At 52.3% G+C, this 22,846-nt stretch overlaps 2 protein-coding genes across 5 annotated transcripts; both read right to left on the bottom strand.

Moving 5' to 3' along the window:
* Positions 1-485: 485 nt before the first annotated feature.
* AMT (aminomethyltransferase) lies at positions 486-22,063 on the bottom strand. 2 transcript variants are annotated; one of them, XM_040407477.1, is made up of 9 exons: positions 21,915-22,063; positions 19,560-19,724; positions 19,407-19,487; positions 3,840-3,971; positions 3,691-3,769; positions 3,466-3,611; positions 1,385-1,565; positions 1,162-1,317; positions 486-1,089 (listed from the first exon to the last, which is right to left on the bottom strand). In XM_040407477.1, the coding sequence occupies exons 1-9, from the start codon at positions 21,990-21,992 to the stop codon at positions 911-913; spliced, it is 1,197 nt and encodes a 398-aa protein (XP_040263411.1). In that variant the 5' UTR covers positions 21,993-22,063; the 3' UTR covers positions 486-910. The 2 variants fall into 2 exon arrangements, with proteins under 2 accessions (XP_040263411.1, XP_040263412.1); XM_040407478.1 differs by lacking the exon at positions 21,915-22,063 and adding an exon at positions 21,576-21,590.
* LOC120978993 lies at positions 4,020-5,064 on the bottom strand. Of its 3 annotated transcripts, none has more exons than XM_040407482.1 (2): positions 4,342-5,064; positions 4,020-4,233 (listed from the first exon to the last, which is right to left on the bottom strand). In XM_040407482.1, the coding sequence occupies exons 1-2, from the start codon at positions 5,056-5,058 to the stop codon at positions 4,045-4,047; spliced, it is 906 nt and encodes a 301-aa protein (XP_040263416.1). In that variant the 5' UTR covers positions 5,059-5,064; the 3' UTR covers positions 4,020-4,044. The 3 variants fall into 3 exon arrangements, with proteins under 3 accessions (XP_040263416.1, XP_040263415.1, XP_040263414.1); XM_040407481.1 differs by having other exon boundaries at positions 4,020-4,287; XM_040407480.1 differs by having other exon boundaries at positions 4,026-4,125; positions 4,180-5,064.
* Positions 22,064-22,846: the final 783 nt, after the last annotated feature.

Below are 22,846 nucleotides of genomic sequence, written 5' to 3' on the forward strand. Positions count from 1 at the left end.
TGAAGACCGGTCATGAGACGGCTGTGGCCCCTGCGCAGGGGTCATGGGGGGGATCCGTGTATATAGGGGGGAGGGGGCGTCAGTACCTACAGGCATCCCAGTGACAGAGACATAGCAAGAAACCCTCAGTGATTGGATGTAAGTAATGAATGTTCCTAGTCACTGACAGCAAGCAGAGATTGGCAGAACGTAGAATAAATCTAAACTGAATGGTATTGATCGCCTCTGGTCGTAGTGTCCATGGTGTAACCCATCAGTGCTATTCACTGCACCTGTCAGAGGTATTAGTCTTATGGCTGCAGCTCCAGAGCTGAAATCCCCCAGCACCCCCTGCTTGTGGTGATCTGTAGTTGTCACTCCAAGGTCCGTGCTGCTGGAGAACAGCGAGTGCAGCTCTGGAGTATAATACAGCGGCACTACCTACCCCCCGGGGCCCCTGAACTGGCCTTAGCCCCTCCCTCATAGTGACATCATCAAGACGTGGAAATAGAAGAAGTTGCTTTTAATTGGCTACAAAACTCACAGGTCAGAGGCCACGACTTCAAGCAGCAGCTCCATGTAAGAGCAGTGGCACTCCCATGTAAATGATGCTTCACTGCTGCGCGCTGCACTGTGACACGGAAACAAACCCTCAGGTGTGTGACTAAGAATAAATGTTCTCAATTCACCGACAGCAAGCACAGGTCTCAAAGGTAAAAATGCCGGACCATGCTGCAACTCATCAGGGCGCTGCCTGCATTCGGATAGGGTGCAGCTTTATTTACATAGGACTGCCCTTACATCAGCTGAGAGTCGTCACAGTGTTCCAGTCCTAAGAAAACATGGTTGGGGCCCCAGGAATGTGATACACACGTGGTCCCTGAGATACGACTACCATGGGGCCCCCGAATACCGATGGGGGGGGGGGGCATTACTTTAGATTATAATATCTCGAGGGCACGAAGGGCATCCTGCAGGTTTCGCCGTCCACCACCTTCTTACGGACCTCCAGTCGCAGCGCAGTGCCCGGTTTGGCGTACGCCGGCTCCACGTATCCCATCGCCACGTTCAGTCGTAAGCAGGGGGAGGGGCAGCCGCTGGTCACCTCACCTGAGGACAGAAAGCAGATGATGCTGCGGTAACGCCCCCGCTGCAGGACCCACCCGCCGCCGCCACACTCACCGATGACGCGTCCCTCCAGGTTCAGGATTGGCGCGTGTTGGCGGACAGGCGGCCCCGTGGACGTCAGTCCCACGCGCTTCCGTGTGACCTTTCCTTTTATCTGTGGCACAATGACCGAGGCCCCCGGGAAGTCCATAGCGGTCCGGCGGCGTTTACCTGTTGTGGGAGGAGAGTTGTTACAGTGTGTCTGCGTCTTCCCTATGACAACACTGATGTCACCCACCTAACGTCCACACCAGGCTCGCCTCCACCGGGCTGGTGGTCTCATCTATGTCACTGCCGTACAGGCACAGGCCCGCCTCCAGCCGCAGACTGTCCCTCGCCGCCAGACCCGCCAGCTTCACCGCGCCGCTCTGCAGAAGTCTCTCCGCCAACTCCACCGCTCGGATACTGGGCACCGAAATCTGCGGGGGCACCACAGGAAGCACACTGCTCTCCTGAAATCCTCTGTACTGCTGGGACCCTGCTCCTTCCACTATGTACCTCTCACCTCCACAGGAAGCACACTCCTCTCCTGAAATCCTCTGTACTGCTGGGACCCTGCTCCTTCCACTATGTAACTCTCACCCTGTGACCTTCAGAGGATCAGCACACTCCTCTCCTGAAATCCTCTGTACTGCTGGGACCCTGCTCCTTCCACTATGTACCTCTCACCCTGTGACCTCCACAAGATCAGCACACTGCTCTCCTGAAATCCTCTGTGCTGCTGGGAGGACCCTGCTCCTTCCACTATGTACCTCTCACCCTGTGACCTCCACAAGATCAGCGCACTGCTCTCCTGAAATCCTCTGTACTGCTGGGACCCTGCTCCTTCCACTATGTACCTCTCACCCTGTGACCTCCACAAGATCAGCGCACTGCTCTCCTGAAATCCTCTGTACTGCTGGGACCCTGCTCCTTCCACTATGTACCTCTCACCCTGTGACCTCCACAAGATCAGCGCACTGCTCTCCTGAAATCCTCTGTACTGCTGGGACCCTGCTCCTTCCACTATGTACCTCTCACCCTGTCACCTCCACAAGATCAGCACACTCCTCTCCTGAAATCCTCTGTACTGCTGGGACCCTGCTCCTTCCACTATGTAACTCTCACCCTGTGACCTTCAGAGGATCAGCACACTCCTCTCCTGAAATCCTCTGTACTGCTGGGACCCTGCTCCTTCCACTATGTAACTCTCACCCTGTGACCTTCAGAGGATCAGCGCACTGCTCTCCTGAAATCCTCTGTACTGCTGGGACCCTGCTCCTTCCACTATGTACCTCTCAGTCGCCTCCACAGGATCAGCACACTCCTCTCCTGAAATCCTCTGTACTGCTGGGACCCTGCTCCTTCCACTATGTACCTCTCACCCTGTGACCTCCACAAGATCAGCACACTGCTCTCCTGAAATCCTCTGTACTGCTGGGACCCTGCTCCTTCCACTATGTACCTCTCACCCTGTGACCTCCACAAGATCAGCACACTCCTCTCCTGAAATCCTCTGTACTGCTGGGACCCTGCTCCTTCCACTATGTACCTCTCACCCTGTGACCTCCACAAGATCAGCGCACTGCTCTCCTGAAATCCTCTGTACTGCTGAGACCCTGCTCCTTCCACTATGTACCTCTCAGTCGCCTCCACAGGATCAGCACACTCCTCTCCTGAAATCCTCTGTACTGCTGGGACCCTGCTCCTTCCACTATGTACCTCTCACACTGTCACCTCCAGAGGATCAGCACACTGCTCTCCTGAAATCCTCTGTACTGCTGGGACCCTGCTCCTTCCACTATGTACCTCTCACCCTGTCACCTCCACAAGATCAGCACACTCCTCTCCTGAAATCCTCTGTACTGCTGGGACCCTGCTCCTTCCACTATGTAACTCTCACCCTGTGACCTTCAGAGGATCAGCACACTCCTCTCCTGAAATCCTCTGTACTGCTGGGACCCTGCTCCTTCCACTATGTACCTCTCACCCTGAGACCTCCAGAGGATCAGCACACTGCTCTCCTGAAATCCTCTGTGCTGCTGGGAGGACCCTGCTCCTTTCACTATGTACCTCTCACCTTGAGACCTCCAGAGGATCAGCACACTGCTCTCCTGAAATCCTCTGTGATGCTGGGAGGACCCTGCTCCTTCCACTATGTACCTCTCACCCTATGACCTCCAAAGGATCAGCACACTCCTCCTGAAATCCTCTGTGCTGCTGGGAGGACCCTGCTCCTTTCACTATGTACCTCTCAAGATCCGCACACTGCTGTCCTGAAATCCTCTGTGCTGCTGAGCTTGGAGCAGCCATTCTGAGTGTCCAGTCTCTACCACCTACCTCCACCCCGTCCTCCCCCGTGTACCCGCATCGGGTCACTCTGCAGCCAGGGACCCCGAAGACGCTGGTGGTAACGCCGGTCATGAAGGTCAGCTTAGAGAGGTCGTCGCTCAGTCCGGCCTGGAGGACATCCGCTGTGGAGGGACCTGGGGGCCGAAAACAAGGGTCGAGTGCAAGCTCCTGTGCTCCAGGTATAAAGAGGGCAGCGCACACACCAGACGTCACCTTGCAGGGCCAGCAGAGCGCAGTCCACCACTTCTAAGGCCACGTCCCGCCCGGCCGCTCTGAACTCCTGCAGCTGGTTCTGCAGAGACACAAACAGCTCCAGGTGACGGCACCAGGTGCGGGGGCGGGGACAAGCTGGAGGCCGTTACCTGCATGTGGGCGGAGTCTTTCTCTGCACAGCCGGCATTGGACACGACATAGAGATACCCGTCTGAGGTGTGCGAGACGATGAGGTCATCAATGATCCCCCCGCGGTCATTAGTGAAGAGTGAGAGCGTAGCCTGCGGGGACAGAGGTAGTCACAGCCCCGCCCCCTGCTGGTGACCTGTGACCCACACACCTTATACTATACGATTACGAACATCTATTACTGCTCACAACCTGCCTGCATATCATGTCTGACAGGTTGTCACAGCCCCGCCCCCTGCTCACAACCTGCCTGCATATCATGTCTGACAGGTTGTCACAGCCCCGCCCCCTGCTCACAACCTGCCTGCATATCATGTCTGACAGGTTGTCACAGCCCCGCCCCCTGCTGACAACCTGCCTGCATATCATGTCTGACAGGTAGTCACAGCCCCGCCCCCTGCTCACGACCTGCCTGCATATCATGTCTGACAGGTAGTCACAGCCCTGCCCCCTGCTGACAACCTGCCTGCATATCATGTCTGACAGGTTGTCACAGCCCCGCCCCCTGCTGACAACCTGCCTGCATATCATGTCTGACAGGTTGTCACAGCCCCGCCCCCTGCTGACAACCTGCCTGCATATCATGTCTGACAGGTTGTCACAGCCCCGCCCCCTGCTCACAACCTGCCTGCATATCATGTCTGACAGGTAGTCACAGCCCCGCCCCCTGCTGACAACCTGCCTGCATATCATGTCTGACAGGTTGTCACAGCCCCGCCCCCTGCTCACAACCTGCCTGCATATCATGTCTGACAGGTAGTCACAGCCCCGCCCCCTGCTGACAACCTGCCTGCATATCATGTCTGACAGGTTGTCACAGCCCCGCCCCCTGCTCACAACCTGCCTGCATATCATGTCTGACAGGTTGTCACAGCCCCGCCCCCTGCTCACAACCTGCCTGCATATCATGTCTGACAGGTTGTCACAGCCCCGCCCCCTGCTCACAACCTGCCTGCATATCATGTCTGACAGGTTGTCACAGCCCCGCCCCCTGCTGACAACCTGCCTGCATATCATGTCTGACAGGTTGTCACAGCCCCGCCCCCTGCTGACAACCTGCCTGCATATCATGTCTGACAGGTTGTCACAGCGCTGCCCCCTGCTGACAACCTGCCTGCATATCATGTCTGACAGGTTGTCACAGCCCCGCCCCCTGCTGACAACCTGCCTGCATATCATGTCTGACAGGTTGTCACAGCCCCGCCCCCTGCTGACAACCTGCCTGCACATCATGTCTGACAGGTAGTCACAGCCCCGCCCCCTGCTGACAACCTGCCTGCATATCATGTCTGACAGGTTGTCAAAGCCCCGCCCCCTGCTGACAACCTGCCTGCATATCATGTCTGACAGGTTGTCACAGCCCTGCCCCCTGCTGACAACCTGCCTGCATATCCTGTCTGAGAGGTTGTGACAGCCCCGTCCCCTGCTGATGACATCACTGATATAATGACATGTGATCAGACATGAGATCACACCCCTTATACTACAGGAACATCTATTACTGCTGACAACCTGCCTGTATATCCTGTCAGAGGTAGTCACAGCCCCGCCCCCTGCTGATGACATCACTGATATAATGACATGTGATCAGACATGAGATCACACCCCTTATACTACAGGAACATCTATTACTGCTGACAACCTGCCTGTATATCCTGTCTGAGAGGTAGTCACAGCCCCGCCCCCTTCTGATGACATCACTGAGATAATGACATGTGATCAGACATGAGATCACACACCTTATACTACAGGAACATCCATTACTGCTGACAACCTGCCTGTATCCTGTCTGAGAGGTAGTCACAGCCCCGCCCCCTGCTGATGACATCACTGATATAATGACATGTGATCAGACATGAGATCACACACCTTATACTACAGGAACATCTATTACTGCTGACAACCTGCCTGTATATCCTGTCTGAGAGGTTGTCACAGCCCCGCCCCCTTCTGATGACATCACTGAGATAATGACATGTGATCAGACATGAGATCACACCTTATACTACAGGAACATCTATTACTGCTGACAACCTGCCTGTATCCTGTCTGAGAGGTAGTCACAGCCCCGCCCCCTGCTGATGACATCACTGATATAATGACATGTGATCAGACATGAGATCACACACCTTATACTACAGGAACATCTATTACTGCTGACAACCTGCCTGTATATCCTGTCTGAGAGGTTGTCACAGCCCCGCCCCCTTCTGATGACATCACTGAGATAATGACATGTGATCAGACATGAGATCACACCTTATACTACAGGAACATCTATTACTGCTGACAACCTGCCTGTATCCTGTCTGAGAGGTAGTCACAGCCCCGCCCCCTGCTGATGACATCACTGATATAATGACATGTGATCAGACATGAGATCACACACCTTATACTACAGGAACATCTATTACTGCTGACAACCTGCCTGTATATCCTGTCTGAGAGGTAGTCACAGCCCCGCCCCCTGCTGATGACATCACTGATATAATGACATGTGATCAGTCATGAGATCACACACCTTATACTACAGGAACATCTATTACTGCTGACAACCTGCCTATATATCCTGTCTGAGAGGTAGTCACAGCCCCGCCCCCTGCTGATGACATCACTGATATAATGACATGTGATCAGACATGAGATCACACACCTTATACTACAGGAACATCTATTACTGCTGACAACCTGCCTATATATCCTGTCTGAGAGGTAGTCACAGCCCCGCCCCCTGCTGATGACATCACTGATATAATGACATGTGATCAGACAGGAGATCACACACCTTATACTACAGGAACATCTATTACTGCTGACAACCTGCCTGTATCCTGTCTGAGAGGTTGTCACAGCCCCGCCCCCTGCTGATGACATCACTGATATAATGACATGTGATCAGACATGAGAACACACACCTTATACTACAGGAACATCTATTACTGCTGACAACCTGCCTGTATATCCTGTCTGAGAGGTAGTCACAGCCCCGCCCCCTGCTGATGACATCACTGATATAATGACATGTGATCAGACATGAGATCACACCCCTTATACTACAGGAACATCTATTACTGCTGACAACCTGCCTGTATCCTATCTGAGAGGTAGTCACAGCCCCGCCCCCTGCTGATGACATCACTGATATAATGACATGTGATCAGACATGAGATCACACCCCTTATACTACAGGAACATCTATTACTGCTGACAACCTGCCTGTATATCCTGTCTGAGAGGTAGTCACAGCCCCGCCCCCTGCTGATGACATCACTGATATAATGACATGTGATCAGACCTGAGATCCACACACCTTATACTACAGGAACATCTATTACTGCTGACAACCTGCCTGTATATCCTGTCTGAGAGGTTGTCACAGCCCCGCCCCCTGCTGATGACATCACTGATATAATGACATGTGATCAGACATGAGATCCACACACCTTATACTACAGGAACATCTATTACTGCTGACAACCTGCCTGTATATCCTGTCTGAGAGGTAGTCACAGCCCCGCCCCCTGCTGATGACATCACTGATATAATGACATGTGATCAGACATGAGATCACACCCCTTATACTACAGGAACATCTATTACTGCTGACAACCTGCCTGTATATCCTGTCTGAGAGGTAGTCACAGCCCCGCCCCCCGCTGATGACATCACTGATATAATGACATGTGATCAGACATGAGATCACACCTTATACTACAGGAACATCTATTACTGCTGACAACCTGCCTGTATCCTATCTGAGAGGTAGTCACAGCCCCGCCCCCTGCTGATGACATCACTGATATAATGACATGTGATCAGACATGAGATCACACCCCTTATACTACAGGAACATCTATTACTGCTGACAACCTGCCTGTATATCCTGTCTGAGAGGTAGTCACAGCCCCGCCCCCTGCTGATGACATCACTGATATAATGACATGTGATCAGTCATGAGATCACACACCTTATACTACAGGAACATCTATTACTGCTGACAACCTGCCTGCATATCCTGTCTGAGAGGTTGTCACAGCCCCGCCCCCTGCTGATGACATCACTGATATAATGACATGTGATCAGACATGAGATCACACACCTTATACTACAGGAACATCTATTACTGCTGACAACCTGCCTGTATATCCTGTCTGAGAGGTTGTCACAGCCCCGCCCCCTTCTGATGACATCACTGAGATAATGACATGTGATCAGTCATGAGATCACACCCCTTATACTACAGGAACATGTATCACTGCTGACAACCTGCCTGTACATCCTGTCTGAGAGGTTGTCACAGCCCCGCCCCCTGCTGATGACATCACTGATATACTGACATGTGATCAGCCATGAGATCCACACACCTTATACTACAGGAACATCTATTACTGCTGACAACCTGCCTGTATATCCTGTCTGAGAGGTAGTCACAGCCCCGCCCCCCGCTGATGACATCACTGATATAATGACATGTGATCAGACATGAGATCACACACCTTATACTACAGGAACATCTATTACTGCTGACAACCTGCCTATATATCCTGTCTGAGAGGTTGTCACAGCCCCGCCCCCTGCTGATGACATCACTGATATAATGACATGTGATCAGACATGAGATCACACCCCTTATACTACAGGAACATCTATTACTGCTGACAACCTGCCTGTATATCCTGTCTGAGAGGTAGTCACAGCCCCGCCCCCTGCTGATGACATCACTGATATAATGACATGTGATCAGACATGAGATCACACACCTTATACTACAGGAACATCTATTACTGCTGACAACCTGCCTGTATATCCTGTCTGAGAGGTAGTCACAGCCCCGCCCCCTGCTGATGACATCACTGATATAATGACATGTGATCAGACATGAGATCACACACCTTATACTACAGGAACATCTATTACTGCTGACAACCTGCCTGTATATCCTGTCTGAGAGGTTGTCACAGCCCCGCCCCCTGCTGATGACATCACTGATATAATGACATGTGATCAGACATGAGATCACACACCTGATACTACAGGAACATCTATTACTGCTGACAACCTGCCTGTATATCCTGTCTAAAAGGTAGTCACAGCCCCGCCCCCTGCTGATGACATCACTGATATAATGACATGTGATCAGACATGAGATCACACACCTTATACTACAGGAACATCTATTACTGCTGACAACCTGCCTGTATATCCTGTCTGAGAGGTAGTCACAGCCCCGCCCCCTGCTGATGACATCACTGATATAATGACATGTGATCAGACATGAGATCACACACCTGATACTACAGGAACATCTATTACTGCTGACAACCTGCCTGTATATCCTGTCTGAGAGGTAGTCACAGCCCCGCCCCCTGCTGATGACATCACTGATATAATGACATGTGATCAGACATGAGATCACACTCCTTATACTACAGGAACATCTATTACTGCTGACAACCTGCCTGTATATCCTGTCTGAGAGGTTGTCACAGCCCCGCCCCCTGCTGACAACCTGCCTGCATATCATGTCTGACAGGTTGTCACAGCCCCGCCCCCTGCTGACAACCTGCCTGCATATCATGTCTGACAGGTTGTCACAGCCCCGCCCCCTGCTCACAACCTGCCTGCATATCATGTCTGACAGGTAGTCACAGCCCCGCCCCCTGCTGACAACCTGCCTGCATATCATGTCTGACAGGTTGTCACAGCCCCGCCCCCTGCTCACAACCTGCCTGCATATCATGTCTGACAGGTAGTCACAGCCCCGCCCCCTGCTGACAACCTGCCTGCATATCATGTCTGACAGGTTGTCACAGCCCCGCCCCCTGCTCACAACCTGCCTGCATATCATGTCTGACAGGTTGTCACAGCCCCGCCCCCTGCTCACAACCTGCCTGCATATCATGTCTGACAGGTTGTCACAGCCCCGCCCCCTGCTGACAACCTGCCTGCATATCATGTCTGACAGGTTGTCACAGCCCCGCCCCCTGCTGACAACCTGCCTGCATATCATGTCTGACAGGTTGTCACAGCCCCGCCCCCTGCTGACAACCTGCCTGCATATCATGTCTGACAGGTTGTCACAGCGCTGCCCCCTGCTGACAACCTGCCTGCATATCATGTCTGACAGGTTGTCACAGCCCCGCCCCCTGCTGACAACCTGCCTGCATATCATGTCTGACAGGTTGTCACAGCCCCGCCCCCTGCTGACAACCTGCCTGCACATCATGTCTGACAGGTAGTCACAGCCCCGCCCCCCGCTGACAACCTGCCTGCATATCATGTCTGACAGGTTGTCAAAGCCCCGCCCCCTGCTGACAACCTGCCTGCATATCATGTCTGACAGGTTGTCACAGCCCTGCCCCCTGCTGACAACCTGCCTGCATATCCTGTCTGAGAGGTTGTGACAGCCCCGTCCCCTGCTGATGACATCACTGATATAATGACATGTGATCAGACATGAGATCACACCCCTTATACTACAGGAACATCTATTACTGCTGACAACCTGCCTGTATATCCTGTCTGAGAGGTAGTCACAGCCCCGCCCCCTGCTGATGACATCACTGATATAATGACATGTGATCAGACATGAGATCACACCCCTTATACTACAGGAACATCTATTACTGCTGACAACCTGCCTGTATATCCTGTCTGAGAGGTAGTCACAGCCCCGCCCCCTTCTGATGACATCACTGAGATAATGACATGTGATCAGACATGAGATCACACACCTTATACTACAGGAACATCCATTACTGCTGACAACCTGCCTGTGTATCATGTCTGAGAGGTAGTCACAGCCCCGCCCCCTGCTGATGACATCACTGATATAATGACATGTGATCAGACATGAGATCACACCTTATACTACAGGAACATCTATTACTGCTGACAACCTGCCTGTATCCTGTCTGAGAGGTAGTCACAGCCCCGCCCCCTGCTGATGACATCACTGATATAATGACATGAGATCACACACCTTATACTACAGGAACATCTATTACTGCTGACAACCTGCCTGTATATCCTGTCTGAGAGGTAGTCACAGCCCCGCCCCCTGCTGATGACATCACTGATATAATGACATGTGATCAGTCATGAGATCACACACCTTATACTACAGGAACATCTATTACTGCTGACAACCTGCCTATATATCCTGTCTGAGAGGTAGTCACAGCCCCGCCCCCTGCTGATGACATCACTGATATAATGACATGTGATCAGACAGGAGATCACACACCTTATACTACAGGAACATCTATTACTGCTGACAACCTGCCTGTATCCTGTCTGAGAGGTTGTCACAGCCCCGCCCCCTGCTGATGACATCACTGATATAATGACATGTGATCAGACATGAGAACACACACCTTATACTACAGGAACATCTATTACTGCTGACAACCTGCCTGTATATCCTGTCTGAGAGGTAGTCACAGCCCCGCCCCCTGCTGATGACATCACTGATATAATGACATGTGATCAGACATGAGATCACACCCCTTATACTACAGGAACATCTATTACTGCTGACAACCTGCCTGTATATCCTGTCTGAGAGGTAGTCACAGCCCCGCCCCCTGCTGATGACATCACTGATATAATGACATGTGATCAGACCTGAGATCCACACACCTTATACTACAGGAACATCTATTACTGCTGACAACCTGCCTGTATATCCTGTCTGAGAGGTTGTCACAGCCCCGCCCCCTGCTGATGACATCACTGATATAATGACATGTGATCAGACATGAGATCCACACACCTTATACTACAGGAACATCTATTACTGCTGACAACCTGCCTGTATATCCTGTCTGAGAGGTAGTCACAGCCCCGCCCCCTGCTGATGACATCACTGATATAATGACATGTGATCAGACATGAGATCACACCCCTTATACTACAGGAACATCTATTACTGCTGACAACCTGCCTGTATATCCTGTCTGAGAGGTAGTCACAGCCCCGCCCCCCGCTGATGACATCACTGATATAATGACATGTGATCAGACATGAGATCACACCTTATACTACAGGAACATCTATTACTGCTGACAACCTGCCTGTATCCTATCTGAGAGGTAGTCACAGCCCCGCCCCCTGCTGATGACATCACTGATATAATGACATGTGATCAGACATGAGATCACACCCCTTATACTACAGGAACATCTATTACTGCTGACAACCTGCCTGTATATCCTGTCTGAGAGGTAGTCACAGCCCCGCCCCCTGCTGATGACATCACTGATATAATGACATGTGATCAGTCATGAGATCACACACCTTATACTACAGGAACATCTATTACTGCTGACAACCTGCCTGCATATCCTGTCTGAGAGGTTGTCACAGCCCCGCCCCCTGCTGATGACATCACTGATATAATGACATGTGATCAGACATGAGATCACACACCTTATACTACAGGAACATCTATTACTGCTGACAACCTGCCTGTATATCCTGTCTGAGAGGTTGTCACAGCCCCGCCCCCTTCTGATGACATCACTGAGATAATGACATGTGATCAGTCATGAGATCACACCCCTTATACTACAGGAACATGTATCACTGCTGACAACCTGCCTGTACATCCTGTCTGAGAGGTTGTCACAGCCCCGCCCCCTGCTGATGACATCACTGATATACTGACATGTGATCAGCCATGAGATCCACACACCTTATACTACAGGAACATCTATTACTGCTGACAACCTGCCTGTATATCCTGTCTGAGAGGTAGTCACAGCCCCGCCCCCCGCTGATGACATCACTGATATAATGACATGTGATCAGACATGAGATCACACACCTTATACTACAGGAACATCTATTACTGCTGACAACCTGCCTATATATCCTGTCTGAGAGGTTGTCACAGCCCCGCCCCCTGCTGATGACATCACTGATATAATGACATGTGATCAGACATGAGATCACACCCCTTATACTACAGGAACATCTATTACTGCTGACAACCTGCCTGTATATCCTGTCTGAGAGGTAGTCACAGCCCCGCCCCCTGCTGATGACATCACTGATATAATGACATGTGATCAGACATGAGATCACACACCTTATACTACAGGAACATCTATTACTGCTGACAACCTGCCTGTATATCCTGTCTGAGAGGTAGTCACAGCCCCGCCCCCTGCTGATGACATCACTGATATAATGACATGTGATCAGACATGAGATCACACACCTTATACTACAGGAACATCTATTACTGCTGACAACCTGCCTGTATATCCTGTCTGAGAGGTTGTCACAGCCCCGCCCCCTGCTGATGACATCACTGATATAATGACATGTGATCAGACATGAGATCACACACCTGATACTACAGGAACATCTATTACTGCTGACAACCTGCCTGTATATCCTGTCTGAGAGGTAGTCACAGCCCCGCCCCCTGCTGATGACATCACTGATATAATGACATGTGATCAGACATGAGATCACACACCTTATACTACAGGAACATCTATTACTGCTGACAACCTGCCTGTATATCCTGTCTGAGAGGTAGTCACAGCCCCGCCCCCTGCTGATGACATCACTGATATAATGACATGTGATCAGACATGAGATCACACACCTGATACTACAGGAACATCTATTACTGCTGACAACCTGCCTGTATATCCTGTCTGAGAGGTAGTCACAGCCCCGCCCCCTGCTGATGACATCACTGATATAATGACATGTGATCAGACATGAGATCACACTCCTTATACTACAGGAACATCTATTACTGCTGACAACCTGCCTATATATCCTGTCTGAGAGGTTGTCACAGCCCCGCCCCCTGCTGATGACATCACTGATATAATGACATGTGATCAGACATGAGATCACACCCCTTATACTACAGGAACATCTATTACTGCTGACAACCTGCCTGTATATCCTGTCTGAGAGGTAGTCACAGCCCCGCCCCCTGCTGATGACATCACTGATATAATGACATGTGATCAGACATGAGATCACACACCTTATACTACAGGAACATCTATTACTGCTGACAACCTGCCTGTATATCCTGTCTGAGAGGTAGTCACAGCCCCGCCCCCTGCTGATGACATCACTGATATAATGACATGTGATCAGACATGAGATCACACACCTTATACTACAGGAACATCTATTACTGCTGACAACCTGCCTGTATATCCTGTCTGAGAGGTTGTCACAGCCCCGCCCCTGCTGATGACATCACTGATATAATGACATGTGATCAGACATGAGATCACACACCTGATACTACAGGAACATCTATTACTGCTGACAACCTGCCTGTATATCCTGTCTGAGAGGTAGTCACAGCCCCGCCCCCTGCTGATGACATCACTGATATAATGACATGTGATCAGACATGAGATCACACTCCTTATACTACAGGAACATCTATTACTGCTGACAACCTGCCTGCGTATCATGTCTGAGAGGTAGTCACAGCCCCGCCCCCTGCTGATGACATCACTGATATAATGACATGTGATCAGACATGAGATCACACCCCTTATACTACAGGAACATCTATTACTGCTGACAACCTGCCTGTATATCCTGTCTGAGAGGTTGTCACAGCCCCGCCCCCTGCTGATGACATCACTGATATAATGACATGAGATCACACACCTTATACTACAGGAACATCTATTACTGCTGACAACCTGCCTGTATATCCTGTCTGAGAGGTTGTCACAGCCCCGCCCCCTTCTGATGACATCACTGAGATAATGACATGTGATCAGTCATGAGATCACACACCTTATACTACAGGAACATCTATTACTGCTGACAACCTGCCTGCATATCATGTCTGAGAGGTAGTCACAGCCCCGCCCCCCGCTGATGACATCACTGATATAATGACATGAGATCACACACCTTATACTACAGGAACATCTATTACTGCTGACAACCTGCCTATATATCCTGTCTGAGAGGTAGTCACAGCCCCGCCCCCTGCTGATGACATCACTGATATACTGACATGTGATCAGACATGAGATCACACACCTTATACTACAGGAACATCTATTACTGCTGACAACCTGCCTGTATATCCTGTCTGAGAGGTTGTCACAGCCCCGCCCCCTGCTGATGACATCACTGATATAATGACATGTGATCAGACATGAGATCACACATCTTATACTACAGGAACATCTATTACTGCTGACAACCTGCCTGTATATCCTGTCTGAGAGGTTGTCACAGCCCCACCCCCTGCTGATGACATCACTGATATAATGACATGTGATCAGACATGAGATCACACACCTTATACTACAGGAACATCTATTACTGCTGACAACCTGCCTGTATATCCTGTCTGAGAGGTAGTCACAGCCCCGCCCCCTGCTGATGACATCACTGATATAATGACATGTGATCAGACATGAGATCACACCCCTTATACTACAGGAACATCTATTACTGCTGACAACCTGCCTGTATATCCTGTCTGAGAGGTAGTCACAGCCCCGCCCCCCGCTGATGACATCACTGATATAATGACATGTGATCAGACATGAGATCACACCTTATACTACAGGAACATCTATTACTGCTGACAACCTGCCTGTATCCTATCTGAGAGGTAGTCACAGCCCCGCCCCCTGCTGATGACATCACTGATATAATGACATGTGATCAGACATGAGATCACACCCCTTATACTACAGGAACATCTATTACTGCTGACAACCTGCCTGTATATCCTGTCTGAGAGGTAGTCACAGCCCCGCCCCCTGCTGATGACATCACTGATATAATGACATGTGATCAGACATGAGATCACACACCTTATACTACAGGAACATCTATTACTGCTGACAACCTGCCTGTATATCCTGTCTGAGAGGTAGTCACAGCCCCGCCCCCTGCTGATGACATCACTGATATAATGACATGTGATCAGACATGAGATCACACACCTGATACTACAGGAACATCTATTACTGCTGACAACCTGCCTGTATATCCTGTCTGAGAGGTAGTCACAGCCCCGCCCCCTGCTGATGACATCACTGATATACTGACATGTGATCAGACATGAGATCACACACCTTATACTACAGGAACATCTATTACTGCTGACAACCTGCCTGTATATCCTGTCTGAGAGGTAGTCACAGCCCCGCCCCCTGCTGATGACATCACTGATATACTGACATGTGATCAGACATGAGATCACACACCTTATACTACAGGAACATCTATTACTGCTGACAACCTGCCTGCATATCCTGTCTGAGAGGTTGTCACAGCCCCGCCCCCTTCTGATGACATCACTGAGATAATGACATGTGATCAGTCATGAGATCACACACCTTATACTACAGGAACATCTATTACTGCTGACAACCTGCCTGCATATCCTGTCTGAGAGGTTGTCACAGCCCCGCCCCCTGCTGATGACATCACTGATATAATGACATGTGATCAGACATGAGATCACACACCTTATACTACAGGAACATCTATTACTGCTGACAACCTGCCTGTATATCCTGTCTGAGAGGTTGTCACAGCCCCGCCCCCTTCTGATGACATCACTGAGATAATGACATGTGATCAGTCATGAGATCACACCCCTTATACTACAGGAACATGTATCACTGCTGACAACCTGCCTGTACATCCTGTCTGAGAGGTAGTCACAGCCCCGCCCCCTGCTGATGACATCACTGATATAATGACATGTGATCAGTCATGAGATCACACACCTTATACTACAGGAACATCTATTACTGCTGACAACCTGCCTGTATATCCTGTCTGAGAGGTAGTCACAGCCCCGCCCCCCGCTGATGACATCACTGATATAATGACATGTGATCAGACATGAGATCACACACCTTATACTACAGGAACATCTATTACTGCTGACAACCTGCCTATATATCCTGTCTGAGAGGTTGTCACAGCCCCGCCCCCTGCTGATGACATCACTGATATAATGACATGTGATCAGACATGAGATCACACACCTTATACTACAGGAACATCTATTACTGCTGACAACCTGCCTGTATATCCTGTCTGAGAGGTAGTCACAGCCCCGCCCCCTGCTGATGACATCACTGATATAATGACATGTGATCAGACATGAGATCACACACCTTATACTACAGGAACATCTATTACTGCTGACAACCTGCCTGTATATCCTGTCTGAGAGGTAGTCACAGCCCCGCCCCCTGCTGATGACATCACTGATATAATGACATGTGATCAGACATGAGATCACACACCTGATACTACAGGAACATCTATTACTGCTGACAACCTGCCTGTATATCCTGTCTGAGAGGTAGTCACAGCCCCGCCCCCTGCTGATGACATCACTGATATAATGACATGTGATCAGACATGAGATCACACTCCTTATACTACAGGAACATCTATTACTGCTGACAACCTGCCTGCGTATCATGTCTGAGAGGTAGTCACAGCCCCGCCCCCTGCTGATGACATCACTGATATAATGACATGTGATCAGACATGAGATCACACCCCTTATACTACAGGAACATCTATTACTGCTGACAACCTGCCTGTATATCCTGTCTGAGAGGTTGTCACAGCCCCGCCCCCTGCTGATGACATCACTGATATAATGACATGTGATCAGACATGAGATCCTCACACCTTATACTACAGGAACATCTATTACTGCTGACAACCTGCCTGTATATCCTGTCTGAGAGGTTGTCACAGCCCCGCCCCCTTCTGATGACATCACTGAGATAATGACATGTGATCAGTCATGAGATCACACACCTTATACTACAGGAACATCTATTACTGCTGACAACCTGCCTGCATATCATGTCTGAGAGGTAGTCACAGCCCCGCCCCCCGCTGATGACATCACTGATATAATGACATGAGATCACACACCTTATACTACAGGAACATCTATTACTGCTGACAACCTGCCTGTATATCCTGTCTGAGAGGTAGTCACAGCCCTGCCCCCTGCTGATGACATCACTGATATAATGACATGTGATCAGACATGAGATCACACACCTTATACTACAGGAACATCTATTACTGCTGACAACCTGCCTGTGTATCCTGTCTGAGAGGTAGTCACAGCCCCGCCCCCCGCTGATGACATCACTGATATAATGACATGTGATCAGACATGAGATCACACACCTTATACTACAGGAACATCTATTACTGCTGACAACCTGCCTGTATATCCTGTCTGAGAGGTAGTCACAGCCCCGCCCCCCGCTGATGACATCACTGATATAATGACATGTGATCAGACATGAGATCACACACCTTATACTACAGGAACATCTATTACTGCTGACAACCTGCCTGTATATCCTGTCTGAGAGGTTGTCACAGCCCCGCCCCCTTCTGATGACATCACTGATATAATGACATGTGATCAGACATGAGATCACACCTTATACTACAGGAACATCTATTACTGCTGACAACCTGCCTGTGTATCATGTCTGAGAGGTTGTCACAGCCCCGCCCCCTGCTGATGACATCACTGATATAATGACATGTGATCAGTCATGAGATCACACACCTGATACTACAGGAACATCTATTACTGCTGACAACCTGCCTGTATATCCTGTCTGAGAGGTAGTCACAGCCCCGCCCCCCGCTGATGACATCACTGATATAACGACATGTGATCAGACATGAGATCACACACCTTATACTACAGGAACATCTATTACTGCTGACAACCTGCCTATATATCATGTTTGACAGGTTGTCACAGCCCCGCCCCCTGCTGATGACATCACTGATATAATGACATGTGATCAGTCATGAGATCACACACCTTATACTACAGGAACATCTATTACTGCTGACAACCTGCCTGTATATCCTGTCTGAGAGGTAGTCACAGCCCCGCCCCCTGCTGATGACATCACTGATATAATGACATGAGATCAGACATGAGATCACACACCTTATACTACAGGAACATCTATTACTGCTGACAACCTGCCTGTATATCCTGTCTGAGAGGTAGTCACAGCCCCGCCCCCTGCTGATGACATCACTGATATAATGACATGTGATCAGACATGAGATCACACACCTTATACTACAGGAACATCTATTACTGCTGACAACCTGCCTGTATATCCTGTCTGAGAGGTAGTCACAGCCCCGCCCCCTGCTGATGACATCACTGATATAATGACATGTGATCAGACATGAGATCACACACCTTATACTACAGGAACATCTATTACTGCTGACAACCTGCCTGTGTATCCTGTCTGAGAGGTAGTCACAGCCCCGCCCCCTGCTGATGACATCACTGATATAATGACATGTGATCAGACATGAGATCCACACCTTATACCACAGGAACATCTATTACTGCTGACAACCTGCCTGCATATCATGTCTGAGAGGTAGTCACAGCCCCGCCCCCTGCTGACAACCTGCCTGCATATCATGTCTGACAGGTTGTCACAGCCCCGCCCCCTGCTGACAACCTGGTTTTGCTTTAATTCTGCGATGTCGCCAACCACGAGGCTCTCGATGAACGCGATCCGATCGTTCCCGTGTATCCGGGTCTGGAATGTAAGCACAGGCGGTCAGTTTGGCGGATCGCGGTATCAGCGCACCCGTTTCTCTGCGCCGGTTACCTGTAGCATGTGAGAGACGTCGAACAGGGAGCAGCGCTGGCGGGTGTGCAGGTGAGAGGCCACGTGGCTGTCCTTGTACTGCACCGGGAGGCTCCAGCCGGCAAACTCCACCATCTTCCCTCCATGTTCCCGGTGGAAGTCATAGAGCGCGGTGCGGCGCGGCCCCTGCGGACAGATGAGCGGCCCCGTTATACCTTACCGTCTGTCTGCGCTCAGCACCGGGGGTCGGGAGAGGACTCCAGGTCTGTGCGCGTCATGGAGGCGGCGACATTCCTGAGCATCTGCCCGTGTCACACGCCGAGGACAAACTCCACCGCCGCGACCTTCAACCGCAGCAGCAAATCCCCCTCCCCCGGTGATACCAGTCACCCCAGAGACTGCCACACACACAGACAGTGCAAGGTAACCCGCCCCCCCTCGGTCTCTGGGGCGCTCGCCTGTCGGACACTTTCCTGCCGCCTCCTCTCCCTGCAGCTGAGCGAGTACACGCCCCCTCTCCAGGTACCGGACCCCCCCCCTGTACCCCCCCTCTCCAGGTACCGGACCCCCCCCTGTACCTCCCCCTCTCCAGGTACCGGACCCCCCCCCTGTACCTCCCCCTCTCCAGGTACCGGACCCCCCCCCTGTACCTCCCCCTCTCCAGGTACCGGACCCCCCCCCCTGTACCTCCCCCTCTCCAGGTACCGGACCCCCCCCCTGTACCTCCCCCTCTCCAGGTACCGGACCCCCCCCCTGTACCTCCCCCTCTCCAGGTACCGGACCCCCCCCCTGTACCTCCCCCTCTCCCGGTACCTGGCCACCCCCCCCTGTACCTCCCCCGGTACCTGGCCACCCCCCCCTGTACCTGCCCCCCCGCTCCCGGTACCTGGCCACCCCCCCCCTGTACCTGCCCCCCCGCTGTATCTCCCCCTCTCCCGGTACCTGGGCCCCCCACTGTATCTCCCCCTCTCCCGGTACCTGGGCCCCCCACTGTATCTCCCCCTCTCCCGGTACCTGGGCCCCCCCCTGTATCTCCCCCTCTCCCGGTACCTGGGCCCCCCCCTGTATCTCCCCCTCTCCCGGTACCTGGGCCCCCCCCTGTATCTCCCCCTCTCCCGGTACCTGGGCCCCCCCCTGTATCTCCCCCTCTCCCGGTACCTGGGCCCCCCCCTGTATCTCCCCCTCTCCCGGTACCTGGGCCCCCCCCTGTATCTCCCCCTCTCCCGGTCCCTGGGCCCCCCCCTGTATCTCCCCCTCTCCCGGTACCTGGGCCCCCCCCTGTATCTCCCCCTCTCCCGGTACCTGGGCCCCCCCCTGTATCTCCCCCTCTCCCGGTACCTGGCCCCCCCCCTGTATCTCCCCCTCTCCCGGTACCGGGCCCCCCCCCTGTATCTCCCCCTCTCCCGGTACCTGGCCCCCCCCCCCTATCCCGGTACCTGGCCCCCCCTGTATCTCCCCCTCTCCCGGTACCTGGGCCCCCCCCTGTATCTCCCCCTCTCCCGGTACCGGGCCCCCCCCCCTGTATCTCCCCCTCTCCCGGTACCGGGCCCCCCCCCTGTATCTCCCCCTCTCCCGGTACCTGGGCCCCCCCCTGTATCTCCCCCTCTCCCGGTACCTGGGCCCCCCCCTGTATCTCCCCCTCTCCCGGTACCTGGGCCCCCCCCTGTATCTCCCCCTCTCCCGGTACCTGGGCCCCCCCCTCTATCTCCCCCTCTCCCGGTACCTGGGCCCCCCCCTCTATCTCCCCCTCTCCCGGTACCTGGGCCCCCCCCTCTATCTCCCCCTCTCCAGGTACCTGGGCCCCCCCCTGTATCTCCCCCTCTCCCGGTACCTGGCCCCCCCCCTGTATCTCCCCCTCTCCCGGTACCTGGCCCCCCCCCCCCCTATCCCGGTACCTGGCCCCCCCTGTATCTCCCCCTCTCCCGGTACCTGGGCCCCCCCCTGTATCTCCCCCTCTCCCGGTACCTGGCCCCCCCCCCCCCTATCTCCCCCTCTCCCGGTACCTGGCCCCCCCTGTATCTCCCCCTCTTCAGGTACCTGGCCCCCGCTGTATCTCCCCCTCTCCCGGTACCTGGCCCCCCCCCTATCTCCCCCTCTCCCGGTACCTGGCCCCCCCTGTATCTCCCCCTCTCCCGGTACCTGGCCCCCGCTGTATCTCCCCCCGCTCCCGGTACCTGGCCCCCCCTGTATCTCCCCCGCTGTATCTCCCCCCGCTCCCGGTACCTGGCCCCCCCTGTATCTCCCCCCGCTCCCGGTACCTGGCCCCCCGCTGTATCTCCCCCTCTCCCGGTACCTGGCCCCCCCCTGTATCTCCCCCGCTGTATCTCCCCCTCTCCCGGTACCTGGCCCCCGCTGTATCTCCCCCTCTCCCGGTACCTGGCCCCCGCTGTATCTCCTCTCCGGGACCGCGGATCTCAAGAAGCGAACAGCGCCCGCCCGAATCCAGCGCATCATCTCTAACAGCAAACTATGCGGCCAACTGCGCCTGCGCAAAAAAAAAAAAAAAATCACACCTTCATCTCCCAATGCGCATGCGCAAACAGCTTGAACAGACCAAAAACCGCGCAGTCGCGTAGATTCTCATCCCGCATAAAAGCGACAATAACCCCGCCTCCAGAGCGGAAGAGAAGAGAGGATACGCAGGACAGACCCTGTGCCTGCAGCCGCATCACCATGGAGACCGCAATACTGTACTGCGGATCTATGGTCTGTGTGTAGTGAGCTCCCCCTAGTGGTGGCTGTATGATCTGTATGTAGTGAGCTCCCTCTAGTGGTGGCTGTATAATCTGTATGTAGTGAGCTCCCCCTAGTGGTGGCTGTATAATCTGTATGTAGTGAGCTCCCCCTAGTGGTGGCTGTATGATCTGTATGTAGTGAGCTCCCTCTAGTGGTGGCTGTATAATCTGTATGTAGTGAGCTCCCCCTAGTGGTGGCTGTATAATCTGTATGTAGTGAGCTCCCTCTAGTGGTGGCTGTATAATCTGTATGTAGTGAGCTCCCTCTAGTGGTGGCTGTATGATCTGTATGTAGTGAGCTTCCTCTAGTGGTGGCTGTATAATCTGTATGTAGTGAGCTCCCTCTAGTGGTGACTGTATAATCTGTATGTAGTGAGCTCCCTCTAGTGGTGGCTGTATAATCTGTATGTAGTGAGCTCCCTCTAGTGGTGGATGTATAATCTGTATGTAGTGAGCTCCCTCTAGTGGTGGATGTATAATCTATATGTAGTGAGCTCCCTCTAGTGGTGACTGTATAATCTGTATGTAGTGAGCTCCCTCTAGTGGTGACTGTATAATCTGTATGTAGTGAGC

Source organism: Bufo bufo, chromosome 9 (assembly GCF_905171765.1).
Source record: "Bufo bufo chromosome 9, aBufBuf1.1, whole genome shotgun sequence".
In the NCBI taxonomy this organism is placed as follows: domain Eukaryota; kingdom Metazoa; phylum Chordata; class Amphibia; order Anura; family Bufonidae; genus Bufo; species Bufo bufo.